Source organism: Eublepharis macularius, chromosome 8 (assembly GCF_028583425.1).
Source record: "Eublepharis macularius isolate TG4126 chromosome 8, MPM_Emac_v1.0, whole genome shotgun sequence".
NCBI lineage: Eukaryota > Metazoa > Chordata > Lepidosauria > Squamata > Eublepharidae > Eublepharis > Eublepharis macularius.
Window position 1 is genome coordinate 4,486,479 of NC_072797.1, and position 21,574 is coordinate 4,508,052.

The 21,574-nt window shown below is 46.3% G+C and overlaps 1 protein-coding gene across 1 annotated transcript in view; it reads left to right on the top strand.

Moving 5' to 3' along the window:
• KIAA1328 (KIAA1328 ortholog) overlaps nt 1-21,574 on the top strand; it is a 260,928-nt gene that overhangs the window by 219,489 nt on the left and 19,865 nt on the right. The window contains exon 10 of the mRNA XM_054986693.1: nt 1,059-1,167. Within this exon, the coding sequence (XP_054842668.1) occupies nt 1,059-1,167 (109 nt within the window). The remainder of the gene's footprint in view (nt 1-1,058; nt 1,168-21,574) is intronic.

Here is a 21,574-nt window from a genome sequence, read left to right on the forward strand (position 1 = left end):
TTAGCATAACTGATTTGCGTATGCCACACCCCCTGACATCCATCTATTCTGGCTGTTTTGGATCCAATCCTGGCCATTCAGGGCCGAAAGTGGGCACAAAATGGCAGAAAGGAGATGAAAATGGCCGAAAAGGGGCCCAAAACAGCCAGGATTGGGCTGCTGCTGAATGGGAGAGTGATCCACCACCTGTCAGAGGCCTTATCCGGGCCGAAACGGGCCCAAAATGGCTGAGCGTCAGGTGGGCGGGGCCACCTGACATTTGACCTCTTTGGGGAACTGCCGGAACTGCGTTTCTGTGCGTTCCCCCTCGAAATGGGTACTACTCGTAAGCCTTCAACCAACAGCAGATCAAGGAGAAGCAAATACGTACATGCCTCGTTCTTGAGAACCAAGTTCTTCGGAACCGCTTCCACTGAAAAGAGATGCAAGTTACTATTTCGTGCATTTGCTACATACACGGTATGAAGAGGCCTTGCTTAAGCGTGCCTGTGCATCCACAAAAGGAGAATTGGAGCCTCCAGTCAGCCTTCTGCCATCCCTGGGCCGATTCCAACGTCGGCTTCTAACTTTGGAATGTAGAGTTGATATGAAACTGCAGTGTTGCAAAAGAAATGAGTTTCCAGCAGAACTGAAATAAGATGTTGACCGTTCTGCGTGTGCTTTTGAGAATTTCAGATCTCAAATGTTGAAATAATGCCGAGGGGTCTCTCTCGGTTCCCAGACAGCACGGGAAATTCAGGGGCGATGTTGGTGACGATTGGCCCAAAGGTCACCAGGGAACGGAAACCTGTCGTGTTTTGAAACCGCAGCAGTGACACCGGGCCTATTGTGGGTGGTGTATTATGCAATTATGACTCCAGGTAGCCCTGCAAATATATATTACGCTCCGTAGCTGTCAACAGTAACGACTCCTTCGGCTGCTGATTCACCATATATAAAGTTCCCTGAAGAGCAGCTCAGTGTTTGGGCCTTGCATTCTAAAATAATGCCAGACAAGGCTGTCCAAAACTTCCCAGCGTCTAATACCCATCTTGATTGCTTTTCTTCTCTTTCCGCAGGGACAGCTTCGGGCTCCCGGAAGGATGCGGCTACATCGCCTGGACTGACAGGCTGCCGGAAAGAGCTTGTAACAGCAGCCACGTCCCCAATCCGGCATGACACCACAGGGTAAGATGACTGGTAATCTCTGGTAGAAGATTCCACAGCTGCAACTGTCAAAGGCTCCCAGATGCGGGGGGGGGGGACCACGGGGAGCGGGGAGGGAGGCAGCTGAATTTCTCTGATAGTTCACATTTTGCTCAAGCTGACGAATATAAACTTAGAGCTGCTATATCCTGTGACATTTAGAGCAAGCCTTAAATTGCTTGTTAGAATAAGAAATGCGGGAATATGCCAAGTTGTAATGCGTTAATTTTTACTTCGATTCTGTGAGGGGAAAGTATTTTTAAGTTATAAGTACTGACACGTTTAATACTCCTGTAAATAATTTAAAGGGACGGTGTTCATCATCGTTACTTTTTCGTTCTCCCCCTCCGCTTTCTCCAAATCCACTTGAATCTTTCGAATTCTGTTGGCCTTGCTGCTCTCTTCCCCACTGTACGCCCCAGTGTTTCATTCCGGCCTCTTTCTTTTTAAGCCTTTTTTTCCTATGAATGTTATTTTGCTGTTTAATGGCCAAAAAAAAAAAATCCAAATCATGTTAACTCAGCAGTTCTGATAAATCGCCTTCAGAATACCTTAAACGTCGGCGGTATTACTCTTGTAAAGAGCCAAAGAAGAATAAAACAGGATTGTTTTTCTTCTAGGCTAATAAGGTTAATAACAGCAATTGCCTTCGCTTTGGTCTTCTCAGTGCTGAGAATTTATTATAGGAAAATCCCAGCGTGGTTTTAAGACAGATTGTAGCTTTATACATCAAAGGAGCAGCTTGAAGTGGGGAGAAACGTGCAGCAACAAATGTGGACGCTCCAATTCAGAGCGGGGCACAGACCCCTTGACCCGGCGAGGATGTATTGCTGCTTTCCTGCAAATTGAAGTTTGCAGATCTAGAGCCAAATCTTACGCTCCTTCCTCCAAAGTTGGGCTCAAATTCCTTCCTCCTTTCTCTTTTCTATCTGAAACATGTCTTAGCCTTGTGCCAGCTATGAGATAAACCAGAAGGTGTGGCCCTTTTGAGATTTTCTTTGGCTCTTAAGCAGGCACAGGGTTATGTGACTGCCTGAGCCAGTTAGGTTAGTCAATATATCTAATTCTCGATCTGGCTCCATCTCTGGATACTTAAATCCAGAGACTGGGACCATGAACAGATAGGACAGATCTTCCTGCACACCTGAGAAAATCCACAGGTTTGCAGAAAAATCTGAAATCTAAAAAAATACAGCACCTGTAATAGCAGCAGTGCTAAGAAAAGGATCTCACCGGCCTTTGTGGGGGTTGCTAGGCAACCACAACAATATCGCCAGCCTTAAAACCTTGGTTTCTATCAGTACAAAGCAGGGGGCAGAACGCTTTCCAGGGCTGTTTTGGCCTCCCCCCCCTGCTCCCCTCCCTCCTGTCCTTTTCTGATGTGTGGCCCTCCTCTGTGGATCAAAATATCCGTGAAGGAGGGGGCATCCGGGGCTAGCATAGCCATTTTGGCAAACCTGGGGTAATTCCCAGGTTTGCCAAAATTGCAGAATAATCAAGAATCGGGGGTTAACAATTCCAAAACGTAACCTGCAAGGTCTGCATTTGTTCAGACATCAGGGGAAAAACATCCGGAGCAACATCTTACTATGTGAAAATGTAAGCAAGAAAAAGACAGGAAACAGCCAGCGGCGGGGAGGGCAGGAGGAAACCCATCAATTGGTTGGGCCAGAGGAGTAACCAGGCGATTTACAAGAAAATGGATGTGGGGAGAACTGGGAATTTGGTGGGTGCTGGGAGGACTGGGAAGGCTGGAACGAGGCAGGCAGGACTCTGATCATGGGAGAGCGGGTTAAATAGAGGCAATTCAGGACTGTACAAAAGACAACTATAAGGGAGGCTATTCCAGAGTTTTATGCTGTATACACTCTCCTTTCTTTCCTTTCTTTTCTCCCCCCCCCCCCTTGGTGCAGTGTGTTAGGGTAATTGACCAGGTTAAACGGCCATGCTTGGCTTTTCCTTACTCATGGGCTTCTCTAATTGAAAATGGTAAATGGACAAGTATTTCTGTGGGAGACCTAAACCCAATCCTATTCTTCATCAGGGAAACCTGCTTGGGCAGCAGGTCAGTCTCAATTTATCACTGAATGGGTTATAAGCTTAGATTGCAGGTTTAACTAACTAAATTAATCAATATGGAGAATTATAGCTGCCGGTGTGCCGCTAAAGTTAAAGATCTGTCAGCATGTTTGTTATAATCCACAGTTAACGGTTTAACCCTAATGGTTTGCTTTGCTTGGGAAGGAAACTTGCTGAACAAAATCTGAACCTTAACGGGAGGAGGGAGAAAGGGGAGGGGGTGGGAAGAAAACGATTGAGTCTGCAGTATGTGTAATTACTTCTGGCTATTTAAACTTGTAGCAAGGCGGGTCGAGGCAAGCGTCATTCACTCGCGGCAGTGACTGAAGCAGGCCAAGCTCTTGTGGGGGCCAATTTTTGTCTGGGGAGGGGGCAGTCAAGCCCAGGAGAGCCTGATTTCCCCATCTTGAGGGGCAAAGTTAATACATCCCTGCAGTTCAGCAGTATGGGTGGCCCAAAGCCAGGTGCCTTCGCTCTCTTTTTACTGGGAATGGTTTCCCCCATCGAGACCAGTTAAGTGAGCCAAGAAGAAACCCGGTTGCTGGTTTAGCGAAGGTGTGGGAAACAGTGGTGTAATTTCCTGGGCTCTGGACTGTTTGCATAGAGAGAGATGTCAGAGCTCCGGACCTTCATTCCAGATGGGTGGACATTCTCTCTGGATGTTTGGTGAATATGGGAAAGCACTCTGCACATGTTCACACACTCTTCACTGTCATCTTTATTTTCAGATGAGGCTGTGTGTTTGATGGGAAGAGACTGGGAGGGGGGTGGTCTGGTTGTCATTTAATACACACTGAATTTCTTTCCAGTTTTCTCTGCCTTAAGGCCGACATCTGGAGATGGGGAATGGAGGCAGGGATTATCGGGGGGGGGGCAGAACTGGCAGGAGCCTGGGAGCAGCAGAGCACCCCCTTGCCGTTTCTCAGCGCCTTCCAACACTCACCTAGCCAAGCGCTGGCCAAGGCGCCCTTACAGTCAGGTGGCCGTGCACGGTTGGTTTATTTTATAAGAATATCGCCATACCGTTTTTAGCCACAGGTATGCTCAAAGCAGTCCACACTGTCAAAACCCACTGGCATTTTATGGATTATCAGCCTATCCCAAAGGAGACTTCAACCCATTGTAAAAACCAATCTAAATTACACACCCCGGCAGTTTAAAAACCGACAATTGGACAGATAAGAAGTTGTCCAAACCTTCTGAATAAAACTGTCCTTTACATCCTGTGGGAGACAGTTGTATGTGTGTGGGGGGGAGACGACGGCTGCATGTGCAGAACAGACCCTTGGCTGGTAGCCCACTTTGGAGTTCTGAAACCGTTACCAAAGGGAAAAAAGCATCAGTCTGGACTGCTGTGGTCCTCAGTTCCCTCTAGGAGGGTTCAGAGGAGGAATCAATCCAGTGAGGAATTCACAGGTTCATGTAAACAGAGGCAGTCCTTCAGATGTATGGGTTCCAGGCCAGATAAAGCTTTAAAGGTTAAACTCAGCACCTTGAATTAAACCCAGAAACATATCAACAGCCAAAGGCTATGCTCTAAAGCTGGTGTAATAAGCTGGGAATGGTGTGTGTCCTAGTCCGAAGCTGTGTTGGGGCCAGTGTGGTGGTGTGCTTTGCATGACGAGGCTGGGTTTTAAATCCCCACGCAGCCATTGAGCATCTAAAGCTGTCTTGTATTGAGTCAGAGCATAGTGGCTAAGTGGTTGGGCTGCAAATCAGCATTCTGTTGGTTCAACTCCCATGACTGCCCTGAGCTCTGCAGTTGGTCTTGGGTGAGCCACTCCTCTCAGCCGAGCTCCTCACCTGGACTGGGGGGGGGGAGAATAATAGTGCTCTGAGTGAGGCACTAACCTGTCTAGAAGAGCGGTACATAAACCCACTGTTATTACGTTGTTATTGTAACTTAGTACTGTCTATGTCAGTGTTTCCCATTCTCTGGGTCCTGCCCCAGAAGTGGGTCACAAAGCCTATGAAAGTGAGTCCCAAGCTTTTGCAGTTTCATTGATTTGTTCAGAGAAACATAGGGTTGGAAGGGACATCCAGGGTCATCTAGTCCAGTCCCCAATACAAGGCAGGACATTCATAACTACCTCCCCGCATACCCCCAGTGACCCCTACTCCATGCCCAGAAGATGGCAAAACACTGTCAGGATCCCTAGCCGAACTGGCCTGGGGAAAATCACTACCTGACCCCAAGGTGGTGACTGGCCTTACCCTGAGCATGTAAGAAGGGGCCACGAGAACTAAGCACTGATGCAACACTTCCTGCCCTCCCTCTCATGATCTGCCCAGGTTCTCAGAATCAGCATCGCTGTCAGATGGCCCTCTAGCCTCTGCTGAAAAACCTCCAAAGAAGGAGAGCCCACCACCTCCCCGAGGAAGCCTGTTCCACTGAGGGACCCACTCTAACTATCAGGAAGTTCTTCCTAATGTTTAGCCAAAAACTCTTTTGATTTAATTTCATCCCGTTGGTTCTGGTCCGACGTGTTTGTTTGTTTTTAAGTGAGTCACCATATGGAGTAAATTTGGACATGCGAGTCCCCATGCCAAAATGGGGAAAGAGAGGGGGAGTCTATGCCTATCTAACTCCCCGCCCCCCGCCCCCCGCCCGCAACTGGCAACAGCTTATCCGGGTCTCAGGCAGTGGCAGTTCTTTCTCAATATCCGTTGCCCGGAGATGCCAGCGATGGAGGCTGGACGCTTCTGCACGCAGAGAACATGCTGTGCTACTAGTCCACAGCCCAAAGCTCATGAAGAGACCTTGGGCAGTCATACCCTCTCAATCTAGCCTACCTCACAGGGCTGTTGTCAGGATAAAGTTGAAGGAAGCAAGAACGAAAGTAACTAAATTAGGAGCGGAAGTGGGAATGTAAGCTGGTGTGGTTGGCTTTTTGGAGTAGGGGCATTACATACTTCTCCCTCTTACATTCCCCCCATAGTAGATTGAGAGTTGGAATTGGCATGGTTATTCTTCCAATTCCCCATCTTCCCTGCCGGAAAGTTTTATTTATGCAGTTAACTTGTGCACATTGGAACGAAAGCAACTTTAAATTCCTGTAGCGCGCATATTAAGTAATAACTCAGACGCACCATCGTTGCAAAAGCCACAACAGCCGCATCCTTTGGAGTTTTTAGAAAAACAAATTACATTGTGCAAATTTGTGTTTGGGGGCTGTTAAGAGAAATCGCCTGATTTGCCCAGCACATCTCCGAATCAGGTAGATGTGCGTTTGGGGACTTTTAAACAAATTAATATTTGATGTAATATACAATGCCCAGAGCTGTGTATTGAAGAGTCCACTGTGCCATATTATCACGCTGGATCCTTTGAACTAAATGCTTTGTAGTAAATAAAAATATGAATTAGCTCTGCTGAGAACAGCAACTGCTTTTGAGATCTCAGCATCTCAGATAACTGAACGGGTTTTCTGCTTTTTAAACGACATCACCGTGCAAAATTGATGGGTTTCTGTTCAGTGGAAACTTCTGAAGAAATGCTTTTTTCTCAAGCTGAGTTTACCATACAAAGGAGAAGGCGATCTAATTTCTAAACATTTTAAAGAAAAAAAAAGATTTCTTAGGGGGGGAAGATGGGAAATGAGGTACCAAGTACAGAAGGGGAGAAGGTCTCCCCCCCCCCTCTTCTCTTTTCCCCGAGGAGAACTAACATCACGGAAAGTCCAATATAGTTCCGCATGCAAGTGATAAAAGCAGACGTTGGCAAATTAATCTCTCTTATTCACTGTGTAGGTTGTTAATTGTCCTCTCTGCTTGCTGTCGATATAATGTGAAATTTTCATTCCCCCCATTCAAGATGGGGAAAAGTTGTGGCTGAAAATGTTAACATTTGCATTTTTATTTGTTGATTTATTTAAAGGACAGCCTCTCTTACAGTAATCCATCACTCAGTGACACCCCAAATATGAATAATGTATTGTAGACTTGCGGTTACAATGTGTAATAAGTGCTAGAGACAGTCGGAGAATGTTAACTATGTTGCAAATGTAATATTTATCGACTCGTAGTTTATTGCTTTGGAGGTTCAATAATACTGACCATAGGACATTAATACCTCTTATCCTGATTTTAGCCGGCAACCTCGGTGTGCAGGACTAAGCCATCTATCTCATGCTTGCGAAATAAACTTAAAATTTACAGCACTTTGTAAATGGTGCGTTGCGGGGCTTGTTTTAACGGGGAGCCTGCGCGACTTCTTTTCTACCATTTCCTCCCATGCCGCCTGCCGCCGATCCTGCTTCAGTTTGGAAATCCAAACTTTGTAAGTGTCTTTTTTGAAAGATTTCTGTTGTTCGGCGTATGCGTGTGGGGGAGAGAGATCAGTCGGACAATGGAAATGGACAAAGTATTCTCCGTCTAACACCTTCTCCCCCAACCTAATGGTACAATCCATCTTGAAGTTCTACAGAAGAATTTCCTTGAGCCTTAAATGCGAAACCGGCCCGAGATCTTGCTTGGGAAGAACAAATGGGAGAGTTGCTAACTTTCCTCACGATGGTGCATGGAAGAAAACATCTCTTGTTGGGAATCAAGTCTTCCATTGAAAAGTCGTGCCCTGGGCAGCCCGAAAACCTGTGATCTGAATGTAAACAGAACCTATGTTTCATCATTGTGTCTTCTGTGCAGTCCCTTGTGAACCTGTACAGAAGAACACTCGAACAACAGTTACAGGTAAGTGCAACCCTGTTTTATTTTCCTAGTTTATTCAAAGTCCAAAACATCGCAGGCAGGACTCAAACTAATTCATGGACACTCAGGGGCTTGTGTTCCTTGAACCCTGCCTACTTCTCACAGGAGAAACCTCTTTTGAAACTGAAGCTTTTGATATCAAACTTTGCTCATGGGAAGGAGTGTTCTGCCATTCGGTGCGCTGACAACAACAACAACAAAACCCCAATCTCATTTAGCATGACCAAGAACTAGGGCACTCCACTAGTTCCTCTTTAGATGCCAACTATATCTGTCATGGCAGTGATGCCACTAAGCAGCCCCTTCTCTGTGCCTTCCTTTGAGAAACACTGGTGGTTATCCTTGGAAAGCTAGTGAGGTCCCTGAGAAAGATCACCAGCAAAGCTTGCTCATTTAGTTTTGCCAATTTCTGGCGATTTGGGGGTGGAGCCTGGAGGGATGCTATTCCATAGAGTCCACCCTCCAAAGCTGCCATTTTCTCCAAGGAAACTGACCTCTTTAGTCTTGAAATCAGTTGTAATGCTGGGAGAACTCCATGCCCCATTTGGAGGTTGGCAATCCTCCAGCCAATCTTCTTTTGGTGTCGTGATTAGGAGCAGCAGGACTCTAATCTGGAGAGCCAGGTTTGATTCCCCACTCCTCTGCTTGAAGCCAGCGGGGTGACCTTGGGTCAGTCACAGCTTCTAGGAGCTCTCTCAGCCCCACCCACCTCACAGGGTGATTGTCATGAGGATAATAACAACACATTTTGTACACCACTCTGAGCGGGTGTTAAGTTGTCCTGAAGGGTGGTATATAAATCGAATGTTACTATTTTGCAAGTGTCACAGGAAAGTTTTCAGCTTGTTCTAGGGGGAACTGATGTGATGTGGCAGCTTCCTGTATGAACCGAGTTTTGCTCTAGAGGATGCCCTCGGGGCCTCACCCAGCATTCAGGGTTCTGTAGCAAACAAGCTGAGGCAGAAAGATTCTCTGCAAACAGAAAGTTTGAAAGCAGCTGCCTTGAACCGTCTCTCTCTATCCTCCAAGGAAGGAAAATCCACAGCCAGTCCCTCAGGCAGCTGATTCCCCTGCTGCTAAGCTGCTGTTTAAAGACTTAACCAAAATCTCTCTCCACTGCTCCAAGTCATCGCTGCTTGTCCATTTTTCCGTAAGAAGACTGATTTTCTCCTTTCTTCTTTCCAAGATCATCTTAAATATTTGATTTTTACTCTGCTTTTTCTTTGAAAACTTTTGCCTGATTTTTTTATTGTCTCCATCCGACTGTAAAAATGTCTCATTATTTATTTACCATATTTATATACTGGTTTGTCCTGTAGCTCAAAGCAATTAACCGTTCCACATAAAACACACCCAATAAACATAAAACCGCACAAACTAATATAAAATTCAGATGCGACGTGTGCAAATGTTTTGGGTAGAATAAGGAGCACCCTGACCTGGATAGCCCCGACTAGCCCAATCTCATCAGATCTCAGAAGCTAAGAAGGATCTGTCCTAATTAGTGCCTGGATGGGAGACCACCAAGGAAGTCCAGAGTCACTATGTAGAGGAATCTCTGCATCTGATGAAGAGAGCTGTGGTTCTCGAAAGCTTATGCTACAATAAAGTTGGTTAGTCTTAAAGGTGCTACTGCACTCTTTTCTATTATGCAGAGGAAGACAATGACAAACACCCTCTGTCTCTTGCCATAAAAACCCTCAGCTGTGACTTGATGGCAAAAGAAAAAGAAGACCAGGCCAACCTCCTTGTCCTCCTGACCAAAAGCCTGCCTCACCTGGAACATGCTTACTTTCTTCAGAGCTGGGAGGTCCCATCCCATGCTGTTGTGGATGATGCTTTCCAAGGCTTTTTTTCAGCAGGAACACGGTGGAACGGAGTTCCGGCACCTCTTAAAAATGGTCACATGGCCGGTGGCCCTGCCCCCTGATCTCCAGACAGAGGGGAGTTTAGATTGCCCTCCGCGCCACCAAGTGGCGCGGAGGGCAATCTAAACACCCCTCTGTCTGGAGATCAGGGGGCGGGGCCACCGGCCATGTGACCATTCTGGCCGAGGGCAATTTAAACTTTAAAAAACTCCCCCCTTGTTCCAGCTGACCCAAAGTGACATCATTGTGCAGTCTTGAGTTCCACCACTAAGTTCCACCACCTCTTTTCCCAGAAAAAAAGCCCTGATGCTTCCTGAGCAGACGGAGCACGGTGTTAGCAAGCGCTACCAGATCTGAGAGAGAGGGTGCTCCCTCAGCGAATGGGTTTCCGACAGGTCCAGCCGAGAAGGCAGTGGTTCAGTGTTGCAGGCAGCCCTTCCGAGGAGGGGCTGATGGCCCAGCGCGAAAGGAGGCCATTCTCGTGGCTGCATTTGCCTCGGCCTTAGAAACAGATGAAGGACTGCTTCTTTTGGAACGCTCGTTCCGACATTGAAAACCTGGACCTGTCTGCATACAAAGCAGAGGCTCTTCCACTGATCCACAGCCCCTTCCCAATTATATAGCTTTGATCGCTAACATCTCCCTTTCCGTCTCTCAGGGCTGAAAGAATGATCAAAGCATAAAGTCAAAGGCCGCCGGATTGGCATGTGTCCATCACCGCTGTCAAAATTGAGCAGCTGCAGTTTGATACAGCTGGAGCTTCTGATGGGAAGCGGCACGCAGCTACCCAAGGTCTGGTTGACAGACAGGACCCCTGCTCCCCCCCCCTCCGAACAATCTTCCAGGGAGAAATGTAGCCAGGCCTGTGAGATCTAATTGGGACAGCCTTTCTGGCCACCTGGGCCCCCAGGGGAAGAGTTCGGCCAGCAAGATCGCCTAGTCTCATGCAGTCTCTCCTATTACTGGCACTCGTTGCTCTACTAAATGCAATCTACCTACCTCTCGAGTAGGTGGTTATATGGAAACTGTCAAACTTGACTCTCCAGAGAGCAGCCTACAGTCTACACGTTCTGCAGTTTAAAACTTTCCCTGCAAAATCCTTTTCCGTGTAGACCCGAGATGACACGATCCCCCAAGAGGGCTCCTTAACCAAAGCTCCCGTGAAAGCTGCTTGTCGACCATGAATTGCTGGGTGTAAAGCGAGTCGCTCTCTGACCAACCCTCCCTTGCAGCCCAACAGGTGACACTGCCCAACACTATCGGGAAGGGAAGGCACTCAGGGATGCAGGCGCACAGCAGGGTATGTACCACCATTGGATGCTGGGGCATAGATTCCCAGAAAGCACAACATTTTCCAAGGTTCCACTCCCCTGAGAAAGTACACCTCAAAATGTGACTGCGTAACTCTCCCGGTGTTTCCTGATCTTCTCATCTGGGGAAAGGATGTGATAAAAGTGCTCTGGGCTGTCAGAAATGTCGAGGAAGCCTATAGCTAGGAGGAGCCACAAGTTTTAGCTCCGAAGAAAATAAGAAAAAACTTACAGAGGGGAGATCTGAAACTGTAAAGCCTAGAATGGGCGGCTGCTGTAAGACTATTTACTAATTAACTGCAGAAAGATCGCAAAGCATTCCCCGTGAGCTTTGCGTCCTCTTAAGTGCGTAGAGGGGACGAGGAAGGAACTTTGGTCTGACTCGAAGATGGCAGCTTGCTTGGCTCAAGGGCCACCCTGACCAACTTGACACTGGCAGGTTGGATTGTGTCCACTGCTGAGAACGTGAAGCCATGCCAGGAAAACCCCGATTCCCAGTGCAAATGGATTAATGTTAATTAGCAACTGTCGGCTGTAATTGTCACCCTCATTAAAACACAGAATTATGTATTTCTTAGTTATAAATAACCTTTCTAATTGTACTTGATGTATGCCAGTTTAATCAAATAGTACACTTGCTTGCAGGCAGACATTTGCATTAATCGAGCGTTGGATCTTCGAGTCTTTTTGATCATCTCTTTTTCCAAACTTGGATGGTATGGGGGGAGCTGTTTCTCAACTCCTTGTCCTTTAAGTGTGTGTGTGTGTGTGTGTTTTAATTTAGCTATGCAACTCTGATAAGTTTTTATATTAAAATGAGTGGAAGCGTCTTCTGGGATTGTTGAGTGCAACTGAAACCTTGTCAGTTTTTGAAGTAGTTTGGCAAGGTTTCTGTCACTCAGCACTGTGACAATAAGTTGATTACGGTTTTGAAACGAAGAATGAGCCAAGGAAAAATAAATTGCAGATCGCATTAGAGAGAGCTGGCTTTAACCCTTTTTGCAGCAGCTTTTCGAGAGAGTTGCATTCCGGTTAGATTTCGGAGCTTTTCAATAGCTGGTTTCGTCCAGTGTGAATTAATGTTCAATCAGATGGTAGGTCGAAGGTGAAATCAGTCTTAGGCAGAAATTATCATATATTGCAACAGGCCTAGAGGATGTCCATAATAACATTCTATATAATAATAACATTCAATTTATATACCGCCCTTCAGGATGACTTAACACCCACTCAGAGCGGTTTACAAAGTATGTCATGATTATCCCCACAACAAAGCACCCTGTGAGGTGGGTGGGGCTGAGAGAGCTCTGAGAGAGCTGTGACTGACCCACTTACGCAAAAGGGTTTTTTACACGGATAGGAGGGCTATACTGTGAAGAGGTGGTCTCAAAGAGATGCTTTACTGATGAGTTAGGGAACATAGACTTCACCGCTATGTTGCTACGCATACTGTCTTAAGTATGTGCTCCTATGTACTACCTGTTGCTTTAAGTATGACTCTATTGAGTATTTCTATGTTGTTGAATGTCAGTCCTAGAATTGATGCTTATGCTCTGTTTCAACATTTTTTCAATTCTGTATTGGATTCTTGCTAATGCTATGTGTTTGTAAATTTGCATTTATTTACCCTATGGCATTGTTTATTGAAACGCCCTTTATATTGACTGTACTAATCGCACACTATGCAATCTGCCTTGAGTCTCAGTGCGAAGAGCGGGCTATACGTAGATAGTTCAGCTTCCCTCATAGCTGACACTGAAATCACTAAATAATAAAAAGTCCAGTAGCACCTTTAAGACGAACCAGCTTTATAGTAGCATAAGCTTTCGAGAACCACAGCTCTCTTGGTCAGATGCACTGAAATCACTGGATCTCTTCGTCAAGACAGGTGTGCTTTTTTCTCTCTTCTCTTCTGCTTCCCTTCTCAAATTGATCCTCTGTGTGCTGCTGTCTGCTTCCCATGTCTTAGCTTCCTTCTTCCCCAGTCCCAGCTGGCCAGCCTTACAGAGTTAACCCATCTTCCCACCTCGCATCCTCACCTGGCTAGGGATTCCTCCTATTTATCCCCTGTATCTTTTGGGCCCTTTTTGGGCAACCCTCACTTATCTATTCTCTCTGGGTTGGTTTCTCTGGACTTGCCATGTGGGAGGACTATAACTTGGATTAAACAATTTTAATTAGACATTAGCTTTAAGTAATGCAACGGATCAGTAGGATTGTGAAGATGTGATTGCACGCACACACACAAGATGCTTCCTTACACTGAATCTGCCCCTTGGTCCACCAGTGTCAATATTGTCTACTCAGACTGGTAGTGGCTCATGGGAGCCCTCCCCATTCATGGATCCACACGGAGCGTACGTTGCATGCAGAGGTACCTGTGCCACTTTTTGCAGGTGTGGTCCCTTCCCTTTATGGGCAAGGCTGTTTTCTTCTCCCTGCCTGGCACTGTTCTTAAGTCAGGCCTAACTTGTTCTCTTTCAGGCTTTCAGCCTGAAAATGACTTTTCATTTTTAATTTTAAAATGCTTTTGAGGCACGCGCAAGATGAAGCTGCCGCTGTTTCTTTTTAAGGTGTAACATCTGCTGAGAAAAATTTACTTTTTGTCGCCTTGTGTCCTGCCAGGGCATTGAGTTTGGATCGTAAGTTAAAGGGAAAAAAGGTAGTCCCCTGTGCAAGCACCGAGCCATTACTGACCCATGGGGGGACGTCGCATCACGATGTTTTCTTGGCAGACTTTTCGTTACGGGGTGGTTTGCCATTGCCTTCCCCAGTCATCTTCACTTTACCCCCAGGAAATTGGATACTTGTTATACCGACCTCGGAAGGATGGAAGGCTGAATCAACCTTGAGCTGGCTACCTGAACCCGGCTTCCGCCAGGATCGATCTCAGGTCGTGAGCAGAGCTTGGGCTGCAGTACTACAGCTTACCGCTCTGTGCCACAGGGCTCTTTCTAAGTTAAAAGAAAGAGAGATATTTAAAAGTAACAGAGAAATTCCCTTCCTTCTTGGTCGTTGTATCTGAAGAAGTTAGCTTTGACTCACGAAAACTCATACCTCACCACAAATTTTGTTAGCCTTATAGGTGCTACTGGACTCTTGCTCTTCTCTACTGCTACAGACAGTCTAACACGGCTACCCATCTTGATCTGTCTTCTTGGTCACTGATTTCTATCTAGTTGGCCTTTATGGTGCTATTGGACCCACATCTTGCTCTCCTCTTTCTGTCTGTTTCCCTCCTCCATCTTCAAGATTTCATTCTGAAGAGGAATTCTGTTGCCTGAAGCTTGGGCAGAGGTCATCAGGAGAGAGAGTCAGGAACAAGAAAATGGCCAAGATGAGCAGGAGTGAGTTACGAACTTTGGAGACTTGCTGTTGTTTTTTTCAGAGATGTGCACAGAATTTTTGTTTTGTTGTCCCTCTTTTTTCTTATTCCTATTGGTTTCAACGGGGAATGCATTTCTGGCTGTATTTTTGTTTCTTGTCTTTCGGGGATGAAATATGTATGGTTTTGTACCCTTCAGTCAAGGGATCTTTCTGACCCAAATTCAGGCCAGTAGGGGACACACATTTCTCAGTCTGGAAGCCAAAATTCTGGTTTGCAGTGTGTTGGAAAGCCTTCGGCAACCCAAGGAAAGCAGGTAGGGAAGATATGGAAAAGTAGGCACAGAGGACTGTGTTTTATAACTAAACAGCGGACTGTTTCTGAACACTGCAAGCAATCACAGGAGCACACAAAGACTCTTGGAAGACTGAGTGCAGAAGACTGCTGGAATTGGCACTAACGAGAAGGAAATGGGGGCAAAGCATCTTTTGCTGTGCAACAGATCACAGTGTCTTTCACGCAGCACAACCTGATATGGCTGTAAAGAATTGCTGGTAGCACAGCAAGCTACAGAACTGTAGCTGTAAATGCACAGGCTCAGTGAGAGAAACGTACTCATAAAGGCAGGGATATGGAGGCGCTCTGCTAGCTTATGCTGAAACCAAAGCTCTTCTTTATGCCATTGAAACATTTCCATGTATCCCGTCACTCCAATGAACAACGTTTGCCTTGCAGCCAAAGCAACCTTCCTCCAATGGAAGAGCTAAATAACCTGGAGGAAGGCTGCTTAGGCTGGGCCAACTTCCTCTAGCCTAAATTAGGCTATGCACCACTATAAAGATTGGTGGAAATCTGTGCATGGACTCTGCTATGACTGTTGTCCACTTTGGCAGGAACATCTGTTACTTTTTCTGGTTGGATAAAGTGCCTACCATATTATCTTCAGGCTCACTTTCTTCTGCAACCTCTTCATGCATTGATGAAAAGCAAACAGTTCAGGTGCCAGAAGTTAAAATGCACATTTCTGATGATTTCTGGAGACTACCAATTATCGTTACTTTTTGCAACTGATGTGTTATAACACTGACGACAACAAAATGGCTTTTTAAAATCTCTTTATTTCTTCAGTTAATATCCGGGTTCACATTTCTAGTTGTCCTATAATCAAGCAGAAAAGAGACGGCCGTGCCAGATGCAGGATTTTATCATAGAAACCGCAGTTTGGCATCGAGCCTGCAAGGACATCGGGTGCTCCCAGTTCTGTGCTGTAGCTACATTGCATTGTGTATTGTTGGTTTACATTTTTGTGTAGTGTTCAGCTAACTCTATTTCACAAGGTTTAATTTTGCACTTTATACAAAACGTTTTGATCGGTGTGATCAATTAATCTGTTTTTATCAAAGGTCAAAAAGGAAAGAGATTGAAATTTAGTTAAATATATTTAGAATTGGAACAATTTGATTCTTTGCACATTTTCCTAGCGCTCCTGTTATCTAATCCATTGTTCGTTTCTGCCTGTGTTCTGCTTCTCAATTACTTTCCCTTAATAAATGTGGCAGATTTTAATTTATAAATGCCTGAGATAGAGAGAGTAGCTTGTTAAGATGTGTGTACCCTTTTTAAAATTCTCTTTCTGCCGGGTTAATGAATAAAAACACCAGCTTCCAAAAAAATCCCCTATTTCCTGTGGGGGTGTATTTAAAAGTGATTTTTTTTAAAAAAAAATGAAGCTTTCAAACCCGCTAATGCTATTGTACTTTTTAGCTTTCATTTTTGCTTCGTCTGCATCGAATCATCTTTTGCTACTTAAAACCAAAATTGAGTTTATTGAAACATTTCAATTTCGATTATTTTTTTAATAAAGATGTCGCCATCTAACTTAATGAAATCACTGGGATGAAATGAGTAAAAGTTTGAAGAATGTAATAAGCTCAGAGCCTCGTAGATTTTATTAAGTGTGTGGCAGACAGAATTCAGGCACATTTCAGAGGTATGTTTTCTTTCCCCTTATGTGCTGTCTTGGATCAATAGGGTGTGAACAACATACCTTGTCAGAAATGACCTTTGCACCGTTAGACCGACTCTCTTTCGGGTGATTTTCCAGCAGGATGAGCTCTGCATACACCTCACATTGCTGTCTGTGCGTGTGTGTAACTTCCTGTCTGTACCGTTCTTGTGTAGGTGAAATGCTAGGGCTACATTCTAATCTTATTCCCCAGCAGTCTCAAACAGTAAACGCATTTTGCAGTCTGCGTGTCTGTCTGTCTGTCAATCTCATCTTGGCAGCATTATAACTTATGAGTGGCGTTGCAGTTTATTAGGCCGGGGACTCTCTCACTTGAAGAAATAAAGCATTGCCTCCGTGAGATGGAGCCTGTCAGCAATCCTGACATGAAGTCGTGGAAATGGAGGACTCAAAGGTTCCAGAAGGTCACTAGCTTGGTGGCAAGAGCGTCCTCCGATCGGTCCCCCATCACCAATTAGCCCATTTAATTTACCCTGCAGTGTCCGGAACTGTGATTTCCAAACTCTGCACTGCGAGAGAGACCAAAGTGTGCTGGGAAAATGTAGGCTGCAGTATCCAGAACCATGATTTCCAAACTCCGCAGTGCAAGAGGGGACAAAGCATGCTGGGAAAATGCACCCATGTTGGGTGCATCCCACTGTTTCCTGCACATTACAGCAGGGCTTCCCACTCTGCCATGATACGGGCAGCTGCAGCACCCTGAAAAGGGACGGTAAGGAACCATCAGGGTTCCTTGCTGGGCCCAGAAGAACTCCAGCACCTGTGCTGAGAAATCACCGTCCTCTGGCTAACTGGGCAAGACCACGAGAGAAATTTTTACCTGGACTATCCTGCAGTGATAGGAAGGTCCTTGTGATGAGATTTATTATTATTATTATTATTATTTATTAAATGTCTAGCCCGCCCTCCCCGCAAGCGGGCTCAGGACAGGTTACAATGGTACATAGAATACAAAAGATAAAACATTTTTAGCACAATAAAATCAAAGTCACAGTAAACATAATTTCAGAAACCCAAGATGGAGCCCCCCTTCATTCTTCCCTACCCACCATACATAGGGGGGAAGGAAGATGCGGGTTGGTACCATCCTGCTGTACGCATGTGGCGGGTGGGGGGGCGGATGGCTATATAGCCCTCTCCACTGATAGGAGACCGGTAGGGAGGCTTATTTGATGGCCCTAGGACTGGCCTCCACCATACGCCTGGCAGAACATCTCTGTCTTGCAGGCCCATTGAAAGGATACAAGATCTTGGCAGGCCCGATTATCCTCCGACAGAGTTCCATCAGGTTGGGGCCAGGACCAAAAAAAGAGAGGCGGTCCCTCAGGCATGCTGGTCCCAGTCCATTTAGGGCTTTATAGGTTAAGGCCCAAACCGTGAACCTTTTAGGAGCTCTGTCCTGTTCTACAGTGGGGCAAAGCAAGGTGTGGGGGGCAGAATTTGGGGGTGGCAGCCTTGGGCCACACCACGTCCTTGCTTCCACCCCCTTCCTCCTGAATAGGAGCCAATAATGCTCCTTCTCACTCCCCAGGTGTCTTTAATCCTGGTGCAGCAAGCTGTATGGGATTCCTGACATTAGGAAATAATGCCGGGCATGGGAAGAATGGGAAAAGGGGAGGGAAGGAGTATTACCTGCTCCTGTCCCTGTGGGCACATTGGGGGGCCCTCTTGACCTTGATTTTCTGGCAGGTGGACTGGCTGCTGAGTTGGGTTGCCAGCCTCCAGGCCATCTCCAGGCTAGAGAGATCAGTTCCCTGGAAGAAAATGGCTGGTTTGAAGGGTAGGCGTCATGGTGTTCTGTCCCTCTGAGGTCGCCCCCCTCCTAAACTCCCCTCCTCCCCTCCCAAACCTCCAGGAATTTCCCAACCCAGATCTGGCAACCGTACATAAGGACTGAATATTGATCCAGGGAGGCGGCCCTTGTTGTCAAGAGACCAGTCCTAAGTGGTTCTGAAATCTAGATCAGGGAAGCTTTCGCCTGTCGGCTTCCTACTCTGGTTTTTTCCCAATTGTAGGGTGGCAAGACCAACTCTATTGGCCGTCCCTCCTGCAGCCACTTGGGTTGCCCCGTTAGCAGCAGCAGCAAAAATTGGGGCGTCCACCTTCTTGCTTGTCATTACGCTGTTTTTATCTCGATTCTCCCTGTTTTGTATGGCTTTTGAGCCAGTGCTTTACGCATTGACTTTGCTAGCTGCCTGGAGCATGCAAAGCAGAATCAGTGTATGTGTTTAATAAACAATCCATTTGTTCCTGCATTTCTCTGTTGAGTTTTTTATCCTTTCCTCTGCCAGTGGCTTGGAGCAGGCAGCTCCTTTTTTGGAAAAGACACAGAATAGCATTTTGAACTATAGAATATATCCCCATGGCTGGGAACTCTGCCGTTCCACAAGCCCTCCCAGACCAGGAAGTTTTCCCGTGTTTCCGGCAGCTCTCACATTTGGAAGAGGACCCTTCATTTATGCGTTCAAGAGCGCCTCTGCAGAAGATTGTGATGGCGCAGAAGGGAGGAAGCATGCGGAGCAGGAGTCATTTAGGATTGTATAGACTTGTGTCTCCTTTGTAACCTGCTGTTAAAATACATTACGGGGAGGTCTCTGGCTCAGTGGAAGACCCACAGAAGGTCCGAAGTCCAATCCCATCTCCACGTTCAAGGACCAGGCAGTAGGTGGTGTGAAAGACCTCTGCCGGAAACCCCGGGGAGCTGCTCTCAGTCTGAGTAGACAATATGGACCTTGAAGGACCAAGGGTCCGATTCGGTATAAGGCAGCAACATGTGTGCTCATGTGTGTGCGTGGCCTTTGAGGAGGTGGGTGACAGTTCTTTGCCTCCCAGGATCTTGCCATCAGAGGCCAAAATTAAGTATGACCAGGGGATCCACATATCAACGCATTCACATTGAAAGGATGGGATGGGAGAGTTTGTTTTTTAACCAGAGTCCACAGACTGGGAGATTGAACTCCCCCCCCCCCATGTGCATGTATGCGCACACAATGCGCTACCTTAACGTTGCTAGTTTTTATTCCAGCCTGGGAGATTAATCATAGAATCATAGAGTTGGAAGGTACCTCTAGGGTCATCTAGTCCAACCCCCTGCACAATGCAGGACATTCACAACTACCTCCCCCCTCCCCTCCACACACCCAGTGACCCTTATTCCATGCCCAGAAGATGGCCAAACATCGTCAGGATCCCTAGCCAAACTGGCCTGGAGAAAATTGCTACCTGACCCCAAGGTGGCAGTTGGTATTGCCCTGGGCATGTAAGAAGGGGCCATGAGAACTAAACACTGATGTAACCCTTCACGCCCTCTCTCATGCTCTGCCTAGGTTAACAGAATCAGCGCTGCTGTCAGATGGCCAGCTAGCCTCTGCTTATAAACCTCCAAAGAAGGGGAGCCCACCACCTCCCAAAGAAGCCTGTTCCACTGAAGGACTGCTCTAGCTGTCAGAAACTTCTTCCTAATGTTTAGCCAAAAACATTTGATTTAGTTTCCTTAGAACTGTGTGGAGCTTGAGGAAGAGCCGGAGTTTACCACTTCTTGCCCACAATTTCTGCTATCCTTTTTTAAAGGTAGACCCTACCCATCTTTTGCTTTGGACCAGAATATATTTCTTTTCCCCTATTGAATTTCCCCGAATTTCATAAGTGGAGAAGCCGACATCCATAGGTAAAAGAAGAGAGAGGTTTGGGGGGAAGGAGTGGGGGAGGCGATGAGTGCTGTGCTGTCAGTAGTGCCTGGAAGGCAATTATGACCCAGGACAGATGGCCAGGAGCTGTTGCTGGCCAGTGGCTCTCGTCTGAGCTGAAATCCTAATTGGTCTTTCCGGACAGCCCCACGGAGAGAGTGCCTGGGCAGCAACTGGTGAACGGGCAGTCCCTGCAGTCACCTGCAGGCTTATTTACTCAGGTTTCCTTCCATTTGTTACCTGCATTCTCCAAGGCTGTGACATTGCATCCTTACGTCATTGTAACTGTGAAAATTTTAATTTCACGCCCTGCAGACTCCCTTGTCTTCTGTGTTCTCTCCTCAGGTGTGTGGAAGGGTCAGTTTCTGGGTCGTGTTCCTTTTAGATTGGCTTTTCTTTTTACTTTGCAGGAGGAGGAGAAAAAAGAAAGCAAGCAGACGCCGTGCCAGTCGTGGGCTGAGCAGTAGTTGTTAATTAATGGTGGACCTCGTGTGTGGCAGGCAGGCAGGCAAGCTGAAAGCTAGCGCCCAGAGAGTGCAAGCCAGCTTCACATCCTGTAGCATTTCAAAATGGGGAGGTCTCACTTCGGTGGCTGGTGGCTGCACTGTTTGACATTTACATCCTTCCCCTTCTAGCTTGAGCTGGGTTTAGGGTCTTTAATTTTCATTCATTCATTCATTCATTCATTCATTCACTTATAGTCTGCCTTTCTCGCTGATACTCAAGGCAGATCACACAATGTGAGTCGGTACAGTCAATTTCAAATACATTTCAATGTACTAGGGTGCACAAATACAAATTTGCAAAGACTTAAGCCAGCAGAAACCCAATACAGAGTTGAAGAAATGCTGAAACACAGCATAAGCAATTCTAAGCCTGACTTAGTAAACAACACAGAACTACCCAGTAGGATCATGCTTACAGCAACAAACAGTACATATATTGTCGAAGACTTTCACAGCTGGAGAACGTTAGTTGCTGTAGATTTTCCGGGCTGTATAGCCGTGGTCTTGGCATTGTAGTTCCTGACGTTTCGCTAGCAGCTGTGTCTGGCATCTTCAGAGGTGTAGCACTGAAAGACAGAGATCTCTCCGTGTCCATGTGTGGAGAAGATGTTAGCAGGTAATTTATATCTACTCAGGAAGGTGGGTTTGGGCTGAGTCATCCTGTAAGAGTTTCCCAGGGTGTGGAATGCTAATGGGGGAAAGCTTCACAAAATCTACAACAACAAAGAGTACATAGCAGTAAAGTCTATAGTCCCTATCCCTTTACTGATGTATCTCTTTGAGATCACTTCCTTGCAGTCCAGCCCTCCTATCTGAGTAAAAAGCTCTCTCAAATAATTCGGTTTTGCATCATTTGTGAAAAGCCAAGAGAGATTGAAATGT